The sequence below is a fragment of the Carettochelys insculpta genome, chromosome 1, assembly GCF_033958435.1.
Source record: "Carettochelys insculpta isolate YL-2023 chromosome 1, ASM3395843v1, whole genome shotgun sequence".
Lineage (NCBI taxonomy): Eukaryota > Metazoa > Chordata > Testudines > Carettochelyidae > Carettochelys > Carettochelys insculpta.
In genome coordinates this window covers 121605321-121624194 of record NC_134137.1, presented here as the reverse complement: position 1 = coordinate 121624194, position 18874 = coordinate 121605321, and the positions used below count along the sequence as shown (strand labels likewise).

The 18874-nt window shown below is 43.4% G+C and overlaps 1 protein-coding gene across 2 annotated transcripts in view; it reads right to left on the bottom strand.

Annotated features, from left to right (window-relative positions):
* CDC16 (cell division cycle 16) overlaps positions 1-17985 on the bottom strand; it is a 57439-nt gene extending 39454 nt beyond the window's left edge. The window contains exons 1-7 of one of the 2 annotated variants that reach the window (XM_074990943.1): positions 17812-17985; positions 15102-15156; positions 12728-12825; positions 11875-11913; positions 8931-9065; positions 1177-1336; positions 639-733 (exon numbers count right to left, since the gene is read on the bottom strand). In XM_074990943.1, the coding sequence (XP_074847044.1) occupies positions 639-733; positions 1177-1336; positions 8931-9065; positions 11875-11913; positions 12728-12825; positions 15102-15156; positions 17812-17859 (630 nt within the window). In that variant the 5' untranslated portion in view covers positions 17860-17985. Of the gene's footprint in view, positions 1-638; positions 734-1176; positions 1337-8930; positions 9066-11874; positions 11914-12727; positions 12826-15101; positions 15157-17592; positions 17777-17811 lie in introns of those variants that run through there. The other variant, XM_074990952.1, reaches the window with a different exon arrangement.
* Between the last annotated feature and the right edge of the window lie 889 nt (positions 17986-18874).

Here is an 18874-nt window from a genome sequence, read left to right as displayed (position 1 = left end):
TTTCCACCTCTTACCTCCTACATGTGGATTCAATCACTATTATGCTCTCAGTTTAGACCCTGTCCTGAACCTAGGTCTGTCTGTTATTTGTGCATGTTGATACCAAAATGTTTCTTCACAATCTGTTCTGTTACAACCACTCTGGAATGTATTCGCAGTTTGTGCCTAGCACTTTTTAGTGTTTTATGCCACTAACCCTGTCTGTTCCCGATTCTATTGGCAAAGCCTCTCTCTTATTCACAGCTTAACATTAGCAAAGTCTTGACCACTCTTGCTTAGGTCTTAGCTCATTGCAGGCATGTACATATAAGCTTATGTTTCAGGCCCCCATCTTAGTACACTGATCAATGCTACAGTGTTACCTCCAGAAAAAAGCAACTTGGAAGGAATACATTTAAAGTCAGCCAGAATTAGACTTTTTCTGTCTAGTAAGACTGTAAAATACATGAAAGAAAATTTCTATGAAATTGTTACACACTTCTATTAATGGAGAGGCATAATAGCATTTAGGTCGTAATACAATCAGAACCACAATAGAATTTTCAAATTATAACATTTCTGAAGCTAAGGACAAAAACAGATTTGTATGATGCTTACATTTGAACTCAAGATTTCCATACGATTAATCAGATTTTTACCTTTTTCAGTTTGTTCTCAAACAGAAAATGAAGCAATTCTTGTTCTTCTTCTGTACACTGTTTACCAAGAGGTAGAGATTCAAGAAGTTCTTTTTCTGTATAAATTTAAAAATATTGAGTTGAACTATGTTTGAAATAAACAAGAGTTGTAATTCAACAAGTTTAAACAAGGTTTTCATTAAAGCCAAAGGCTGTGAAAAACTGATCTCCCTACTATCACCAAAAAATTTCCAGCACAATACATCAAATATTGAGATATATGGAAGTAAATGACTGAATCCTCTTTGTTTTCAGTTCCTTACTTTCCACAATTCCAAATTAAAATTAACATAAAAATGGAGAACCACTCTGTGAGGTAAGGCTGCTCACCGAAATGCAAGATATTGTCTAAAGCAAGAATTCACAACATTTTGGCACCCACCATGTCAAATCTTAACCATTGTTTCCAGACTACTCTAATTTATCTACTGAACAAAATGTATGCTTAAACTGGAGATGATTTCATTTGTATCTGAGAAACAAACACTGCTAGCCAAACCTTCTTGTGCTGTTAGCATATGGTGTGACGTTAAAAGGTCAAATGCTTCAAAGCAGTAAACATCAAGCTTCAAGGCTTCTTTGTAGCTGTATGTTGCCAAGGTTCTATTATCCAGAGCATCGTAGATCTTTCCTCGCAAAAGGCAAATAGAACTCTTGATCTAGTGATGGAAAAGCAGGGCTGGATGTCAGACACTGAATCAATGTATGTAATTTGGTTTTGAGCATAAATGAAATGGACTACCTGAAAAGTAAAAAGCATGTCATATATGATAGAATCTGGTTTTCAAATACTGTCTTGTTATATAACATTGTTACTAATAATCTAAAACCAAAATCAGTGCTACATTAAGCTGCTTACAGCCAATCAAGAACTGGTCGCATACATACCAAAATATGTAGTTTGAATTATTGCATTTTAATGACCCTCAACTCCTCTTGATTAAGGGGAGCATTAATTTTACTACATTGTTTCATACCTGGTAGACAAACTCCCAGGATAAAACTGTTCGTAGGATCAGGGCTGAACCTGCTTGAGTTCATAGCGGTAACGGGAAATTATTTCAGACATAAGAAACAAATCAACCAACTAGAAATGACAAAAGCCAAAAATAATTTTTAAAATATTAAAGAGTGTTGTGTCGGGCAGAGACCAATCATGCAAAAGTTTATTCCAAAATGTGATTTCTTAAGAAACTTATGGGATGAGTAAAAATAGGGGATTAAAATGGAAAAAGTTGTGCAGCAAGCTTTAACAAAGACTGGAAGGATCATCCCATGGTTAGGGCATGTACTTGTAGATCAGAGTTCAGTTTCCTGCTCTGCCACAGATTGGAGACTTATGACACATCATCACCTTAAACGCATCTACATGGTGGGCTCATCTACACTAACACCTTCCTTCGAAGGAAGGATGGCAATTAGGGTGGTGGGAGTTTACTAATGAAGTGCTGCTGTGCATAGGCAGCACTTAATTAAGCAAATTTCCCCTCGTGGCAACTTCAAAGTTTTAAACTCTGAAGTACTGGCATATGTCTAGCCGCAGATCACCCGCTGGTACTGCAAAGTGCCAGGGCAACTTCGAAGTTTTAAACTCCTTGAGGAGTAAGAGGACTTCGAAGTTGCCGCAGAGGGGGGAGGAGGGGATTTGCTTAATGAGTGCTGCCTATGCACAGCAGCACTTCATTAGTAAACTCCCAACACGCTAATTACCATCCTTCCTTCGAAGGAAAGTGGTAGTGTAGACAAGTTCAGTGAGTAACAGCAAATCTCAGAGCCTGGGTCTACAGACTCAGTCTCAAGGCACTCAAACTATAACACTAAAAATAGCTGTGTACACGCACATTTGGCTGCTACTCAGGTTCTGAAGCCTGCTCCGTTCCTCAAGCTTCAGTCCCCAAGCCCTAGCCTGAGTGTCTACACAGTTATTTTTAGTGCTGTAGTGTCAGAGCCGTAAACCAAAGCTGCAGACCCAGGTTCAGACTCACTGCTGTGGCTGTCACTTACTGTTCAGATGGTCCCCTTGGCTCTGTGTTTCAGTTTCTATCTGAATAAATGGGTACAAAAGTACAGCGGCATGCAGAGGATAAATGCATTAAAGATTTGAGATGTTCAGACACTGAGGTTATTATAATGACTGTTACCAAAACAGCACCTTCCATAATAAATATGGCCCTGCCAAATTCACGGCCTTGAACAAAAGCATCATGGACTGTAAACTCTGGTCTTTTGTGTGCTTTTACCCTATGTGCTATACACATTTCATAGAGGGGAGGCTAGCATTTCTCCAGTTGGGGGTCCTGATCCAAAAAGAAGTTGAAAGGGTGAGTGACAAAGTTATTTTAGAATAGGTGGAAGGAAATCTGCAATATTGCCACCTTTACTTATAATACTGCCTTCAGAGATGGGTGGCCAGAAACAGCAGCTATTGGCCAGGCACACAGCTCCACACACAGCACCCCATCAGTAGCAGTGCAGAAAGAATGCCATACCTGGCAATCTCATACCAGGCCATCATTACCTCTGTGCTGCTAGTGGCCAGCAGCCACCTCTCCAGCTGCCCAGCTCTGAAGACAAAGCCACTGCCAGGAGCACAGAAGCAAGCACCACAACCACAACCCACCCCACCTAATAATTTTGTGATACCCCACAATTCCTTTTTGGATCAGAATCCCTACAACCACACAACCATGAAAATTCAGATTTAAAAGGTGAAATCATGAAATTTATTATTTTTAAAATCATATGACACTGAAACTGACCAAAATGGACTGAAATTGGTAGGGCCCTAGTAATAAGCCTAACCAAAAGAGTGCTGAGTTATCAAGTGCTAAGAAGCCAGAATATAATTTTCACCTATGTAAATTGTGAATATTATGCACTAGAAAAAAATCAGATAGGTACCAGTGGCTTTCAACTTATTAAGCTCCATAGCTTAAGTAAATATGGAATAACCTTTTTTTTTTTTTTTTTAAATTTTAGTCCTTGCCTAATCTCAAAATTTGCAGAGTTTATGGGAAGGATGGTGTCAAGAAAGTATCATCTCAATCTTCCAGACTTCATTTTTGTGTCTCTCTCTTCCCAATTGTAACAGATTTCTAAGCAGCAGAAAAGTGAAACTGATATGACTTATTTAAGAAAGAATAATCTAAATGTTAAACATATGACTGAGAACTATACCACAACTGTCAAAGTTTTAGACTGCAAAGGACAATCAGATCATCTAATCTGACCTCCTATGTGTCACAGGTCACCAACGCCATGTAGCCCTTAGATGGCAAACCCAAAAACTAAAATTAGACCAACGTATGATTAGAGCCCAAATAATATTAACTTTTCAGTTTCACTTCCTATTTTAGGAAGAAGAGTTCTTTTGATGATGGGGTTTATTTTTGAAAGAGCCTCATCTATACTGCTTTTTCCCTCTCAAAAGAATCTCTTCTGAAAAGAGATTATGCAAATGAAGCACAAGATATGTAAATCAGTGCCTCATTTGCATTTTCAATTTCCTTGATTTGCGTTTCTCTTTTGAAAAAGAAATGCAAGTGCAGATGTAGCCCTGTTGTTTTACACTTTAAATTCACATGCTATCTTAATCCAAATAAACATTCGAGTGGAGTCAAGCAACACCTCATTCACACAAGCATTGAAGAGATTAAGGCAAAGTCTACACTAAAGTTAGGTCAATTTATATCATTCAGAGGGATGAAAAAATACACCTTTGCATGATGTAATCAAGTTAACTTAACCCCTGATGTAGACAGTATTAGGTGATGGAAAAATTCTCCAGCCACCTAGCTACATAGATGTACTCTGACTTCTATACTTGGAAGGGCAGCTCCAGTCAAGCCAAAGGGACTGTGCATGGGTGGTGGTCAAATTCCACACCTGCCCGAGGCCTGCAGTTATTTTTTTTTGCGGGGGTGGGAGGAGAGGCAAGCACAGAGCCTGTCTCCTCAGATTATGCCCACGCCTAACTAAACTAACTACAATGATGGATGAACCCTCTCATCGCGGTAGTGAGTGCCTACACTGAATTCTGTAGTAGTGCAGTTGCAGTTGTGCTATAAAATTTCCCAGTGAAGACATGACTAGTACGTGTCGGGATGGACTAGGCCCTGAGGACGTTCCTGGCTGCCTCGTGGCCCTGCCACGTAACCCCAGAAAAAAGGTGATAACTGGGAGGCCTCTCTATTCAGAGTGGGAAGCAGCTGGAGTCCAGCAGGATAGTGGAAGAACTACAGGGCCAGTGCAAATTTAACTACTTGCTAGAGCTGCAGCAGCATGGCTGATTTGTGACTGGCTGAGGGAGCTGAAAGACCTCCGAGAAAGTAGTGCTGTCAGAATCTGGGGATAGCAAGAATGAACCCAGACCAGGTTGCAGGGCCTACACCAGGAAACATGCCCAGTGGCATGGGTGAAGACAGCTCACAATCTGTGGAAGTGCCTTCAGGGAATTAGAGAAGTGGCTGTTGCTGTGTCCCTTATCTATCTACTGGGTCCCTGGGCTGAGATCTGGGGTAGTAGGCAGGCCCAGGTTCCCTCCCTCAACCCCCTCATTATTCACTGGGACAAGTGGCCTGGATACTGAGGCACCTCAGAGGTGAGTAACTGTAGCAGCCCAGCTGAAGAGCCACAAACTGAGTCCAGAAAAGCTCTGAGAGGCTGAATATATTGTCTTCAGGGGAGGAGCCCTGGGGCACTGCTCTACTCTAGAGCAGGGACAGAGTGAGACGCATTATAGAGGGCACTGAGAAAAGCCCCTGCTGGACTTGTACCACAAGAGAGGGTTTGTTTTGTTTTTATCTCATAGGCCTGGCCTACATTAGGAGATAAGGTCAAACTTAGCTGACTTATGTCGATTCTCTAAGCAATTAATCCACACTGCAGGGTTCGTTTCCCCGACTTTAAGGGCTATGGTCAACTTCAGTACTTCTGCTTTTGAGGAGGAGTAACACCAAAATCAACCTTATGTGGTTGACTTCAGGGTAGTGCTGAAATTCTTGACCTCCTGGAGGTGTCCCATAGTGCCTCAATGTGACCACTCTGGCCACCACTTTCAGTTCCACTATTCTCCTGGTAAGCAGGAAACTGCCTGGGAAAGTTTGAATTTTATTTCCTCTTTGGCCAGCATGGCAAGGAGAGGAAGCAGTACACCACAGCAGCACATCTGATCATGAATTCCAAGGGTCACAGACAAGTTCCAGTGTGGAATGTGCAGGAGATCCAGGACCTTACTGCTGTTTTGGGAGGAATGAAGCAGTACTAGCAGAACTATAAAGCAGCAAAAGAAACTCAGACTTCTAAGTCAAGATCTTATATAGCATGGTAGAAAAAGCATACACCAGGGACACCCAGCAGTGCTGTATGAAAATAAAGAGCTCAGGCAGGCGTACCACAAGACAAGGAAAGCCAACGGACATTCCAAGTAGTCACTGCAAACATGCCACTTCTATGAGCAGCTGAATGAGTCTGGGGATAACTCCAAAGAAATTCCTCAGGCAGCCTCTGGCAACAGAGGGGAATAGATGTTGGATGAGGAAGAGGAGGATGATGACAATGGTCAGCAGGCAAACAGAGTAGCTGCTCTAACTGACACCCAGGAACTTTATTTAACTTTGGATCTCCTCCCCTCCTACCAGGACGTTTCACAGATGGACCCTGATGGCAGAGAGGGCACCTCGGGTGAGGTCTTATTTTTAATCATGCCACAAATGGGTTAAGGCAATTGGGCACTAAGTGGCGGGTGCTATACCTGCATAGTCCGGGCCCCTCAGAACAACTTGTTTATGTATCTGGGGATGGTGCAGCAATTCTCCCTGAACATCTCCATAAAGTCCTCAGATAGGTGCTCTTTAATCCTTCTCACAAGGTTTCTGGGAAGGCCTGCCTTATTCTGACCTCCACAATAGGACACCTTTCCATGCCAAGCCACCAGTAAGTAATCTGGCATCACTGCTTCCCAGAGCAGTGCAGAATACCGACCAGCCTTCTGGCCACATTCAGTCAGCATCCGTTCCTTATCAATGTATGTTATTCTAAGCAGGCTGATACCTCACATTGCAACCTAGAAGACAGAGGGGAAGGAGCATTAAGTTTTGACAGTACAAGCTGCTCTGCCATGCTTGGACTACTCCCCCATCCCAAGGCTCATGAGGGAAGGGAAACCTTCACAGTCCCAGCAGAACATGGAGGAGAAGCAAACAGCATCCGCCAGATCCACACACTGCCCTGATAGCACATGCTACACTGCTATGCCTGCCCTGCCCCACCACTCCCTTTCCCCAGGCTCCTAGAGAAAGGGAAACTCTCATTGCCCCAGCCTGGGGATAAGGGGAACATGTGGTGACTACAACTGCCACAGACTACAAAGTCACCATGACCCCGCCCCACCCCCAACCCTTGATTTGCAGGAGAGCAAGGGGTAATCTGGATCTCCTAGGATGAATACTGGCAGCTCCACATCTCCAATAGTGATCTTCTGGTCTGGGAAGAAAGTTCCATTCTGCAGTTTTCTGAACAGACCAGAGTTTCCGAAGATGTGCATGTCAAGCACCTTTCCCAATCATCCCACACTGACGTCGAAACGTCCCTTGTGATTCACCACTGCCTGCAACCCTATGGAGAAGTACCCCTTGAGGTTTACGTACTCTGTGGCAAGGTGGTCTGATACCAAGATAAGGATGTGCATTCCATCTATTGCCCCACTGCAATTAGGGAACCCAACTGCAGCAAAACTATCCACTATGTCTTGCAGATTTCCAAGAGTCACCGTCCAGAAGGGTATTGATTGGCTTGGCTACCTGTAGCCTCCACTGTAGACTTACCCACTCCAAAATGAGTGCCCACTGACTGACAGTTGTCTGGCTGTGCAAGCTTTCACAGAGCTAATGAAACTCACTTCTGAACTGTTCCAGCAGGTCTTACTTTGGTACCGCTGTGCTTGAGAGCAGGGGAAAGAAATTTGGAAAGTTCCACGCAAGTGGCCTTGTGTATATGGAAGCTTTGTAGCTACTGTTGATTATCCCATGCATGCAGAACAATGCAGTCCCACCAGTCTGACCTAGTTTCACAGTACCAGAACCGGTGCTCCTCTGTGTACAAAGCATCAAGTGCAGCCAACATCTCCTCATTCCTCCTCTCCAGTGTTCCCATATGTTCGTGTACTCTTCAGAGTATTCATTGCTCTGACGGCTGCATAAGCTCTGCACATACCGCAGAACAATGTGGGAAGTACTCACAATATTTCCCACTACAGTTTGAAGCTCATCAGACTCCATTCTAGCCTTGCACTAGTGTATGCACAGATATCCAGTGAAAAAAGGGTGCAAAAACACTTTGTTGTTTTTTCCAAAGGGAAGGGGAGGAGAGAAGTGCACTATGGGAGGCTGATGACACATACCCAGAACACACCTGCACCACTGTTTTCTCCCATCAGACACTAGGAGCTTAACCCACACTGCAAATTAGCAGAAGGAACTGTGGGATAGGTTCATTACTGACAAAGTCAAAGCTGCCCACTCTAATGGGGACATATTCTATCTACTTCATGTGCCAGTGTGGACATGTACCCTCGGCTTTACAAAATTGGGTGCCTTAAAGAAAAAAAAAAAGAAAAAGACAACACACATAACCTTAAAAATTGGACCTAATATCCTAGTGTAGATGTACCGATACCGTGTGTGCTAACAGCCTTCTGACCAAGTCAAAGACCCACCACAAACATGTGGACAGACTGTGCAGGCAAGGATACTCACGAGAGTTTGGTGTAACCCTATTACACAGCATTAACACCTCTGTAAATTACTTAAAGGGCAGAAAAAGTTCATTTCCTTATTGTTATTTAATTCCAAGAATCTGCAATCTAAACAAAAGAGATGATAGTATACATTGTCAAGGCTAAATCCATATCTGGAAAACCTAGAATGTATTTATTTTAAAAGAGATTCCTTTATGCAAACTTCCTAGAAATTCTCAATCATTAATTCTGAGCAGGCATTTGCATAACACTTAACAGTGAAACCAGAATTATGGTTTAACGTAGACAAAAATCAAGGCAGGCAGTAATACAGCTTTATGACCAAATGGAAAAATACAATACTTCTGGAATAAATATTCTTTGTCCTGTAACAAAAGTCAAACACACATCAAACTTCAAGCTTTGATGTTATTGACCTTATTTTCCGATTAAACCCCGTATACTATGGACATTTTTCTTCAACTAGGAAAACAACAGGTTTTGAAAATACTACCTACAGAGGATTGTGACATCTCCCAATCACTGTCTTTCAATCCACTTTCATCCTTCAAGTATTTTTCAAACAGTCTTTTGTTGATTGGCTCTTCCATGTCAAGAATATCAAGGGCCTGTTGATGCTCTTTTGCTGCATACTATGGAGAAAAACAAGGGTGAAGACATTAAGCATTTAAAATTAAAACACCAATAACTAAACCATGTCAAATAAAAAAAAGATATAGAAGGTGGTATACCTGTATTTCTTTGGTATATCAGTTTATCATCATAATCTAACAATCCGTAAATGGTAGCATATTAAATATTTCAGCATTGTTCAATCAAACAACACTTAGAAAATAAGTATAGAGTGAATGCAGAACGATCACACTTCTCAGCACTATGTAATCAATGGAAGCATACAAACATATCTTTAAACCAATTACAATAGGACTATGTTTTGTTACAATCCATCAAAATACAGGCTGTTTCATTTATTTTTCTCATTTTCCAGACAATTTCATTTCTTTGGCTTGTGTGACAGAGTAGTTGTCTGGCACAGATATAGAAGGGTTAAAAACAGCCCTGGACTGTCCTTGCAGCCAATCAGAGCAAGGAAGGCTGTATAAAAGATGGCTGGCGAGAGTGAAGACATTGTTGCTTTAGCCCTGGAGGGAGAGGGACCTAGCTACCTGATAGAGTTGGGTACCATGGACAAAGCAGTGCTAGGGAAAGGCCAAGTGAGCTGTGGCCAGGCAAGCCTCACGCTGCAGGGCCTGAGACAAGGCCTGAGGGTACAAGAGCAGCAGAGAGGCAGCCATGGAAGTAGACGGCAGCAGGTCCAACCCCCTTGCCAATGAGGAGTGGCCACCTCAGACTGCAGTTTGCCACCAAGGTAAGGGGCTAGATCTGTGGTTCCCAACCTTTTCAGTAACACAGCAGAGTTAAATTAGACAATTCCACAGCACACCTACTTTTCTCAGCTGAAATGACTGCTCCTAAATGTCACATTTACTATAGTTATGGTCTCACTAAAGAGGTTTGCCATACAGTAGTGCATACAACAAGCTAAACAAGGAACAAATGCACTAATATTTCAAATCCACCACAGAAAACACCATCTTTGACAGGTCAAATAAAAGGTGGACAAGTGAGTGCATGCCGTGCTAGGGATAGTGAATAATTGAGTAATTGCTGAAAATTTCAGTGGTTATGCGATTATTCATAGGGGTGGGAGAAGGCAGCTCCAGAAAGCAGCTTCCCTCCCTGCCAGCCTGTTGAAGCTGGGATGTGGCATTTAATATGCATCCCAGCTCCAACAGACTCCTGCACTCCTGCCCCTCCTTCCCACAGTGTGGGAGCATGGGTCAGATGGGCTTTCTGCCACCTCTTTCAGGCTGGGAAGTAGCATTTCAACTGCCTTCCAGCACATATGATCTCCTGCCAGGTTGGAATTTCCCCATACAGAGACTGTGCAAAGAGCCACTACAGGGGAAAATTGACCAACCCTGTGCCAGCTGAGACTCAGGCAGCCTTGACTGCCATCAGGCCATCAACTTCCCCCTCCCCTGTGGTGGCTCTGCAAACAGCTAAGGTGAGGGGAAACTGATGAAGTTTCAAGGCACACTTGGACAGTTCTCCTGGCATCACTGGGTTAGATGAAGACTGGCAGTGGATCATTGAGGCAAGGTGAGTATATGGGACGTGAAGTTCCCTGGGAGGGGAGGACCCCAGAATATGGGGCACTGCAGTAGGGCAGTAGCCTCAGGGAAGGGCTCTGTGGTCAGAGAGGGACATGGGTCCTGGTGGAGAAACTGATAGAAAACATCAGGTAAGACACCAGCAAGGAGAGGGCATTTCGGAGGCTGAAGAGCTAATTCCCTGAGCAGCCGGCAGGAGGCACATGCAGTTACAGTTTGTGTTTGGATAGCACTTTGCATCCAGGAAGAACCCAAAGCATACTGCCAACTATATAATTATAGAACCAATAAAAAAAGCTCAGTGGAGCAGAAGTCAGTAACCAATCTGTATACACCACACTGTATGTTACTAGGGAGAAGACACATTCTGGGGATGAACACCTTACTCCAAAGGAAGTACCCTTTAGATCTTTAGCACCTATGCTGAGCAGGCAGACGTGTGTTATTTTCTGGTCTCATTCAGAAGACCCTCAAGGAGCTTCCTGCACACTTGGGCTACGACTACACAACAGCCTAAATTCAAAATAAGCTACACAATTTGCACTACACAAATTGCATAGCTTATCTCAAGTCAATTTCAAAAGAGTCTAAACAGCGCCACACGTTGAAATAAAGCACTATTTTGAAGCACCCTTACTCCTCCTGCAACAAGGAGTACATGGACGCCAAAACAGAGATCCTGTTATTTTGAAAAATATTTCAAAATGACAGGCACGTCGCATAAACACAGGATACCGAAACAACTCCTGCCGTGTAGCTATAACCCTGGAGAGCAGCTAAGCTGACAGCAATGGCCAGAGTGGGCAATGTGGGACACATCCAGGAGTCCAAGTATGTCAAATTTCACAACACTATGTCTGAACTACTCTAAGCTCGACCATGCAAGGTTGAATTTGGTGTTACGCCTTGTGAAAAGTAGGAGTACAAAATTCAACCACAGTAGCCCTAAAAGTGGAAGGAATGGGGCCCATAGTGTGGAATGATTCTTTACAAATTCAACATAAGTTCCCTAAATTTAAATTAATCTCCTAGCGTAGGCCAAGCCACAGCAAGTGGTATGAAGCTCATATTACAAGGATGATGAGACAACTTCTGTCAAAAGATGTGAAGCTATAGCTCCAGTGACTATAAGCTTTTTAATAGCAAAAATATAGTCCTCTAAGTATCCCCTACTAGCATAAAATCTTACTTTTGTGGGTTACATATTTACACAGCATGCTTTATTTAGTTTGATTTTATCAAATATAAACCAAAAATGTATACTTACATGACATCGAGCAGCAAGGTATCGACATGCTTCATATAACTAAGAGAAACAAAGAATTTGAAATATACTTAAGGGAAGCTACAAGCAAAATTCTGTGGTATTAATACCAAAAAGCTGTCATTTCATTTCTTTCTTACTACCTTGAATCACTCTCTCAAGTCTCTAACTCTTGATATAGACAGTAAACAAGAACAATCTCAATCCACCTGTCTCCTTAACTCTACCTAATCCATACTCTTTTCCTATCTCTCTTCCCTTTATACAAAAACACAGTATAATACTATAATTTGTTTCATTCCTTGTTTTTTTTATTTTAGTCCTAGGGTCCGTCAAACTACTAGACTTCTTTGAATCACTCTTCTTTACTTCCTTCGGCATGCTTCAACCTTTCCACCTCAACAACACTTCCCTGTCAAATTCGCTAGTGACCTTCTAGTCCATTTTTTTTCTTCTTTATTTATTTTGAAGTTCTCCAACACTTGTGGCACTCTCCTCTTTCGATTTCCACATCTTTAGTTACAGTGGGAGGCGAACTAGAACAGTATACAGTCCTTTCCCCAATCCTATTGATCTCTTCACAGGTCAGCCCTTGGCTCTTTTCTCTTTCATATGCATCATTGTCTCACTCTGACCTTACTCCATCTCAACATTTGTAGTCTAGCTATATGAACTTGTGGTAATGTCTGTTTATCTTGTATCCTGTTATGAAGTTTATGCAACTACTTTTCCTTTAAATTTGACTTTTTAGTTCTAAGGGTATAGAACCATTAAGCACAGTTCACATACTATTTAGCACCAAGTAGAGCACTATGGCTCTAAATAAATAAATAATTTCTTGTTTGAAATTACTTACCTTATCTAGTTTGCGTGATCGAAGGGCATGTGCTGCCCTATGATATTGAGCTGTCAGGTAGAGACACTGGGCCAGCCAATAGATGTCCTGAGGTTCCTCTAAAAATATATAACCCCATTAAGTATAAACAACTTACTTTTATCATACTTTTGTATGTCATAGACTAGTGTTTCTCAACCTTAATTTATAAAGTACCCCTTTAAAAATATATATAAGTACCCTCTGACTTCTCTTGCATACCACTGGTTGAGAAACTTGTTCCTAAGGTAATCTGAGGTCTTGAAACCAGTGTCATTCAACCTTCCCAGATTACTGTAACCTTTTCGTGAGTTAGATTTGTTCTGTATACCACCAAGTTACACCTCACTTAAAAAGTAGTTACAAAAAACATGCAAAAATATTACAGAAAACTACTACTGAAAACTTGCCGTCTTTCTACCACCTTATTATTAAATAAATGAATTGAAATAGAAATATTGTACTTACATTTCAGCATAAGGCATATGAAGCAATAGAAACAAGTAATTGTCTGAATGTACTTTTAGATTGTACTGATTTTACTAAGGGTTTTTTATGCAGCCTGTTGTAAACTAGGTAACTATCTATATGAGTTTGATACACCCCTTGGAAAACTGCAGTGTACCACTAGCTGAGAAACACTGGCATAGATATTTTCAGGTCATTTAAAAAGATGCCAATATACTGCTCTTCCTGAGACTAGTAACCTCAATGAATCAGGCCAAAACTAAAATACATCTTTTTGGACATCTAAGAAAAAAATTTAAGACTGACATCAAGCTCTAATACTACAACTGTATGCGCTATCACCTGCAAACAAGGATATGAAAGAACTACCATGACTCTGCATACTATACAGAGAGGAAATACAATTGACATGGAAAAGAAAAATACAGCATATGTATACACAGGAGACTCCAGACTTTGAATGCAGTAACAGGAGAAAATACTTTTAAACTTCCCCTCCCCTCAAAGTTTCTGTGAAAATTAGGGGCTACAAAAGCAAAATGTTATCTTCAAGTTCTGGATATATGACAGTGGGGCTGTGGCCCCAATCCCAAAACATATGCATGTGTTTAACTTTGCATGTGAGCAATCACAGCTTAAGGATCAGGCACTCAGTAAGTAATAAGGCCATTGCAAAACAAATGTAAAAAGGTAAAGAAATACTTCAAAAACCTGAACCCAGATAAATAATTTAGCTGAGGTGACATGCATCTATCAAAAACTACATTTAAAAAGTCATGATGCACAAGAGACTCTTCAATATTGAAGAAAAGCAAAAACGATTCCAAAAGAAAGAAAAGTTACTCTACTACTGACTACCCCAGAGCCATCCTGTCCATAGGATGATCTGGGGCAGCAGACCCAGGCACTGTGCTTTGGAGAACCTCGTGGGGCCCAGATTGGCTTGGGGGAATATCACAGCATCTGGCACAGTAGTAGGGGTCAGGTCCATTTCTGCACTCAACAGCAGTGGTGGAAGCTGCAGGAAGCAAAACAACCTAGCCCCCACCTTGCAAGCACCATGTCACCACAACTGTAGAAAGTGGAACAACCTGGACCTAGCTCACTTCACTGGGGCTAGGTCACTCTGTTTCGTGCTGCTGTGGTGGAAAGGGGCAATCCCTGCTGCCAGCGCTAGGCGCCCCCAGTAATCACCAAGGCCATACAACTTCGGAGAAGAGGCTTAAAGGAAGGGGTGCAATGTGGGGCAGGAAGGAGAGGAGCAGCGATGGAAGAGGCAAGGCAGATCGGGGGACAGGAGAGGAAGGGAGGGAACAGAGCAGAGGTGGGGCCTGGGCAGAGCTTGGCAGAGCTTGGCCTGGACCCTGCACCATCAAGGGATGGCCATGACTTCCCCATAAATACAATGGACTAAGCACTAGGAAAGGTACTGCAGGAAACAATCTTGCAGTGGCAGTGAACTGGACTAAACTATTTAAAATAATGCCTTTTTTATCTCAGGTTTTAAGACTCTGCGAAAAGGTTATTACAAGCAATAGTAATTTCTATGAGTGGAGGAAGTTAACCCCCCATGCCCTTCCAAGCCCTAAAAGACAGACTGTTTTTCAACATGAGTAAGAGGCTTAGTTCCTGAATTAACAGAGTACAAATTTCAAGCACAAGAGTTAAATGCGCATGAAAGCTGTACTGCAGTCTATCTGTTCTAGCAGGGCAAAAATCCAAAGTTCTACTTGGGTAGATGGTACTCAAAGGAAATTCACAATAATAGTACATATAAAATGTAACCTCAAGAATATACAAGAAGGTGAAAAAAAAACCTGTCACTGGCAAACGTTATCGTGAAACTAATGTTTTAAATTAAGTGGAATAAAATGTAAGGATTACTTACCATGAGACAGAGAAGCAACTTTATCTGCCCAAAATAAAGCACTTTGATATTGTTGCTGGAAAAGAATGTTAGTAATGTTAGGATTTGTTTGGTTTGCTATTATAGATTGTGCCTCCCTGGTCTGGCACTCTCGTGACCTAATGAGTCCCAAATGAGGGAATCTGCTGGATCAGGGGAGGTCTCCTTCTGATGGCTCCACTACCGCCCCCACTCCCGGCACCTCCTGCCCCAGCCAGGCTGCAGGACACGGACCCAACAACAGAAGAATATTGTTTTAATATAATGGAGATCCAATGCCACAGATAAGATTTGCTGGGTTGTAGATGTTGCCAGACAAGAGTTGCGGATTAGAGAGGTTCAAACTGTACTTTCACATAATCATTAAACTCACAGACCACATTCATCTCTTACCTAACTGCTGACAATACCAAGTGTATGCCCCACAACTTATATAACCTAATGCTGAAACATGGCATATTGGATCTCTCAAAATACACCTACACATCTTTCTTTTGTTAATACAGACCAGGGGTCTGGCAGAGAAGCTTACTCTCCCCAAAGGGGCACAGCTACCCAAACCTTCCCCACTTCTCAGGTCTGAAAGATGCTCCTATTAAACCCTCCAATATTCAATATAGATGCACTTCAAGTAAATGCAGTTGGACTGCATACAGAATTCTTAGTGGCTACTGCTAGTCCAGGGGGTCAGAGTTACGGTTGAGTGAGTATGTATCTTAACTCTATTTCCTGGGGGCAGGGCTGGGCTGGTGGTGGTGGTGGCTTGCGGCTATTTTGTGTTTAGCCACTGGAACATTTAAAAAATTGCCATGTGGCTCCCAAAGAAAAAAAGTTGGACACCCCAGCCTTATGCATTACAAAAACTGCTTCCTGGTCTTTTATATTCGTAGTGATCCCAAGCAAGCCACTTAATAGTCTCTGGCAGTAATTTTCGCACGCCCCCACCACCCCACTTTTGTTCCCCTTCTCTTCTATGTAGCTGATTTCCCAGTTTTCATTTTTGTTGTTTGTGACTGGCCCCCAGTCCCTGAGTGTGGGGTTTAAGTTGGGAGCAAGGGGGAGGGGAACGGTCTGAGGAGTCTTTCCCCACCACAACTCAGATTTTGAATAGCCTTGGGTCACCAAATCTTCCTGAATTTGTCAAAATTGGTCCCCATCTGGAAAAGGTTGGCAACCGCTGCCATGCATGTTTCCAGATCGGGGACACCTAGATTAAGGAGATTCAAATGTACAGCCTTGACAAACCTACTGTAAAGTGGGTGCCCAACTGGTTGGAAAATTATATATGCAGAATGGTTATCAATGGATTACAGTAAAATTTGAAGGACCTGTTGAGCAGGTCCACACTCATTCTAGTCCAATATCTTCATAAATTACTTGGATAATGCTACAGAGAATACACTTTATGATCTCAATCTTGGAAGGGTTGCAAGTGCTTTGGAGAACAAGATTAGAATACCAAAAGATCTTGACAAACTGCAGTAATGGTCTGAAATGAACAGGATGAAATTCAAATGTATGCAAATTCAAACGTAAAGTGAATGTAAAATACTACACTCAAGGAGGAACAGTCAATGCACAAACATAAAAATGATACTTGTCTGTGAAGAAATACTGCAGAAAAACATCTGTGGTGACAGTGGATCAAAAATAAAGTATGAGTCAACAAAATAAAACTTGCCAAAAGAAAACAAAACACATACACATCACACCAGCAAGTGTTTTGGAACTAAGACACAAGAAATAGTTCTGCTATTTTACTCAGGACTGATCAGAACTCAGGTGGAGTACTGTATTCATTTTGAACAGCATACTTTGGGCAAGATGTGGACTATTTATAGAAAATCTAGACCACTACAAAGGTGATTAAAGGTCTAGAAAACATAAGCACAAAGAAAAGACAGAAAAAATCGGTTTGTTTAGTTTCAACAGAAGATTGAGGGCGGAAGTCTTCAAGTACATAAACAGTTGTTGTGTGAAGATGATATATTGCTCTCTTCAATCACTGAAGTCAGCATAAGAAGAAATAGAATTAAGATGCTGCAAGCAAGGTTTAAATCGGACATTAAGAAAGATTTCCTAAATGTAAAGGAGTTATGCACTAGAAAAAATTACCTATGGAATTTATGACTCTCCATCACTGGAGGACCATAAATGCAGGTTGGAGAAATGCCTATCTGGAATAAACTAAGTAATCCTTAGTTCTGCTTCTGAGCCAGGGGACTTGACTAGCAGACCGGTCAAGACCCCTTCCACTACTACACTTCCGTGATTTAACTTATCTTTACACCTCTCCTGTCAGACAGGTGGATGGACACCATTTTACAGACAAGGAGCTGAGCACAAAGTGCTTAAGACTAATGGCCTGCTCATCCCGGCATCCAATTTGAAACAAATCAGACCTGACTCTCCCCAAAGGCCTTTGGCTTAGCGGGCAGCTCATCCCGCACAAGCACTACTCCACCGACCGCACCTGCGAGCCGTGGAACGGCTGGTGCAGCTCACCGGCCCACACACTTCGGGGCAGAGGCAGCCACAGTATCCAGTTCTCCAGGGCTGCCTTTGGCGCCCTCCGCCGGGAGACCGCCCTGCATCCCCATCCTGCTGGCTGTCCACGCGCCCTCTCGGCTCGCAGCAGGCGGGCAGCGCCCACCCCGTCAGCGTGTTACACCCCGGGCTGCTGCCCCCTCACTTGGTCTATGTACTGCCGGACCCGCTTCCTCAGGCGCTCCAGGTTCATCTCCCCGCGCACGCGCCGGCTGGGCTCAGGATGCTCCGCGCGCACCGCTGGCTCAGGTAACGGTCACGCTGTCACGCGCCGGGCACCCTGGGCTCTCCGGCCGGTTTCGATGTCCAGCCAACAGTGCCCTACGCACGGTAACGTTCCCCCCGACTTCCGGTGTTCGCTTCGAAGTCACTCCGTCCAGGAACACCACCCCCGCGCGGATGGTTCCTAGGCGGAGGGCGGAGCTCTGTGCTTCTGTGGCGTGTTATTCTGTAGCTGAGAGGCGCAGAGGTGGGTCAATGCTTGTCACGTTTCTGAAGGCGCCAGCTCTTGGAGTCATGTTATTAAGCCCAGCAACGAGTGAACTCAGCCCCGCAGCCCTAAAATCGTGACCCAATGTGCCCTCAGGGCTAAGACACAACTGACTTTTCTGTTTGCAGAAAACCAAACACCCCGGCCTGGCCTTGCCCTGCCCCGGCGCTGAGGCCACGCTCTGGGCTCGCTTCGTTCCCGTCCTTCACTTGCTCATTTGCACCAAGCTGTGGCAGGGGGTTGGGGTGCGGGAGGGATGGAGGGAGGGCTCAACTCGAGGTGCGGGCTATGGGGTGGGACCAGAGATGAGGAGTTTGGGCTACAGGAGAGGGCTGCTGGCTGCGGCTAAAGAATGGTGGTTGGGAGCACAGCAGGGAGATCCAGGCTAAGGCAGCGATTTGGGGTGTAAGAGGGGTTTTGGATTGCAGGTTCCTGATGGCGCTCCCCTCAGGCAGCTCCCAGAAGCTGCAACACATCTCTATTGCTCTCAGGCAGCTCCATGCACCGCCCCTGCCTGCAAGCACTGACGCTGCAGAGCCCATTGACCACGCTTCCTGGCCAATGTGAGCTGTAGAGCTGGCACTCAGAGTGGGGGTGGTTTGTAGAGGTCTGCCTAGGAGCCAAAGGGAAATGCCAGCAGTTTCCTGCAAATGGAGCAGAGCAGGGCAGGATGCTGCCTGACTCATTGGCTGTGTCTACACTAGCCCCCACCTTTCAA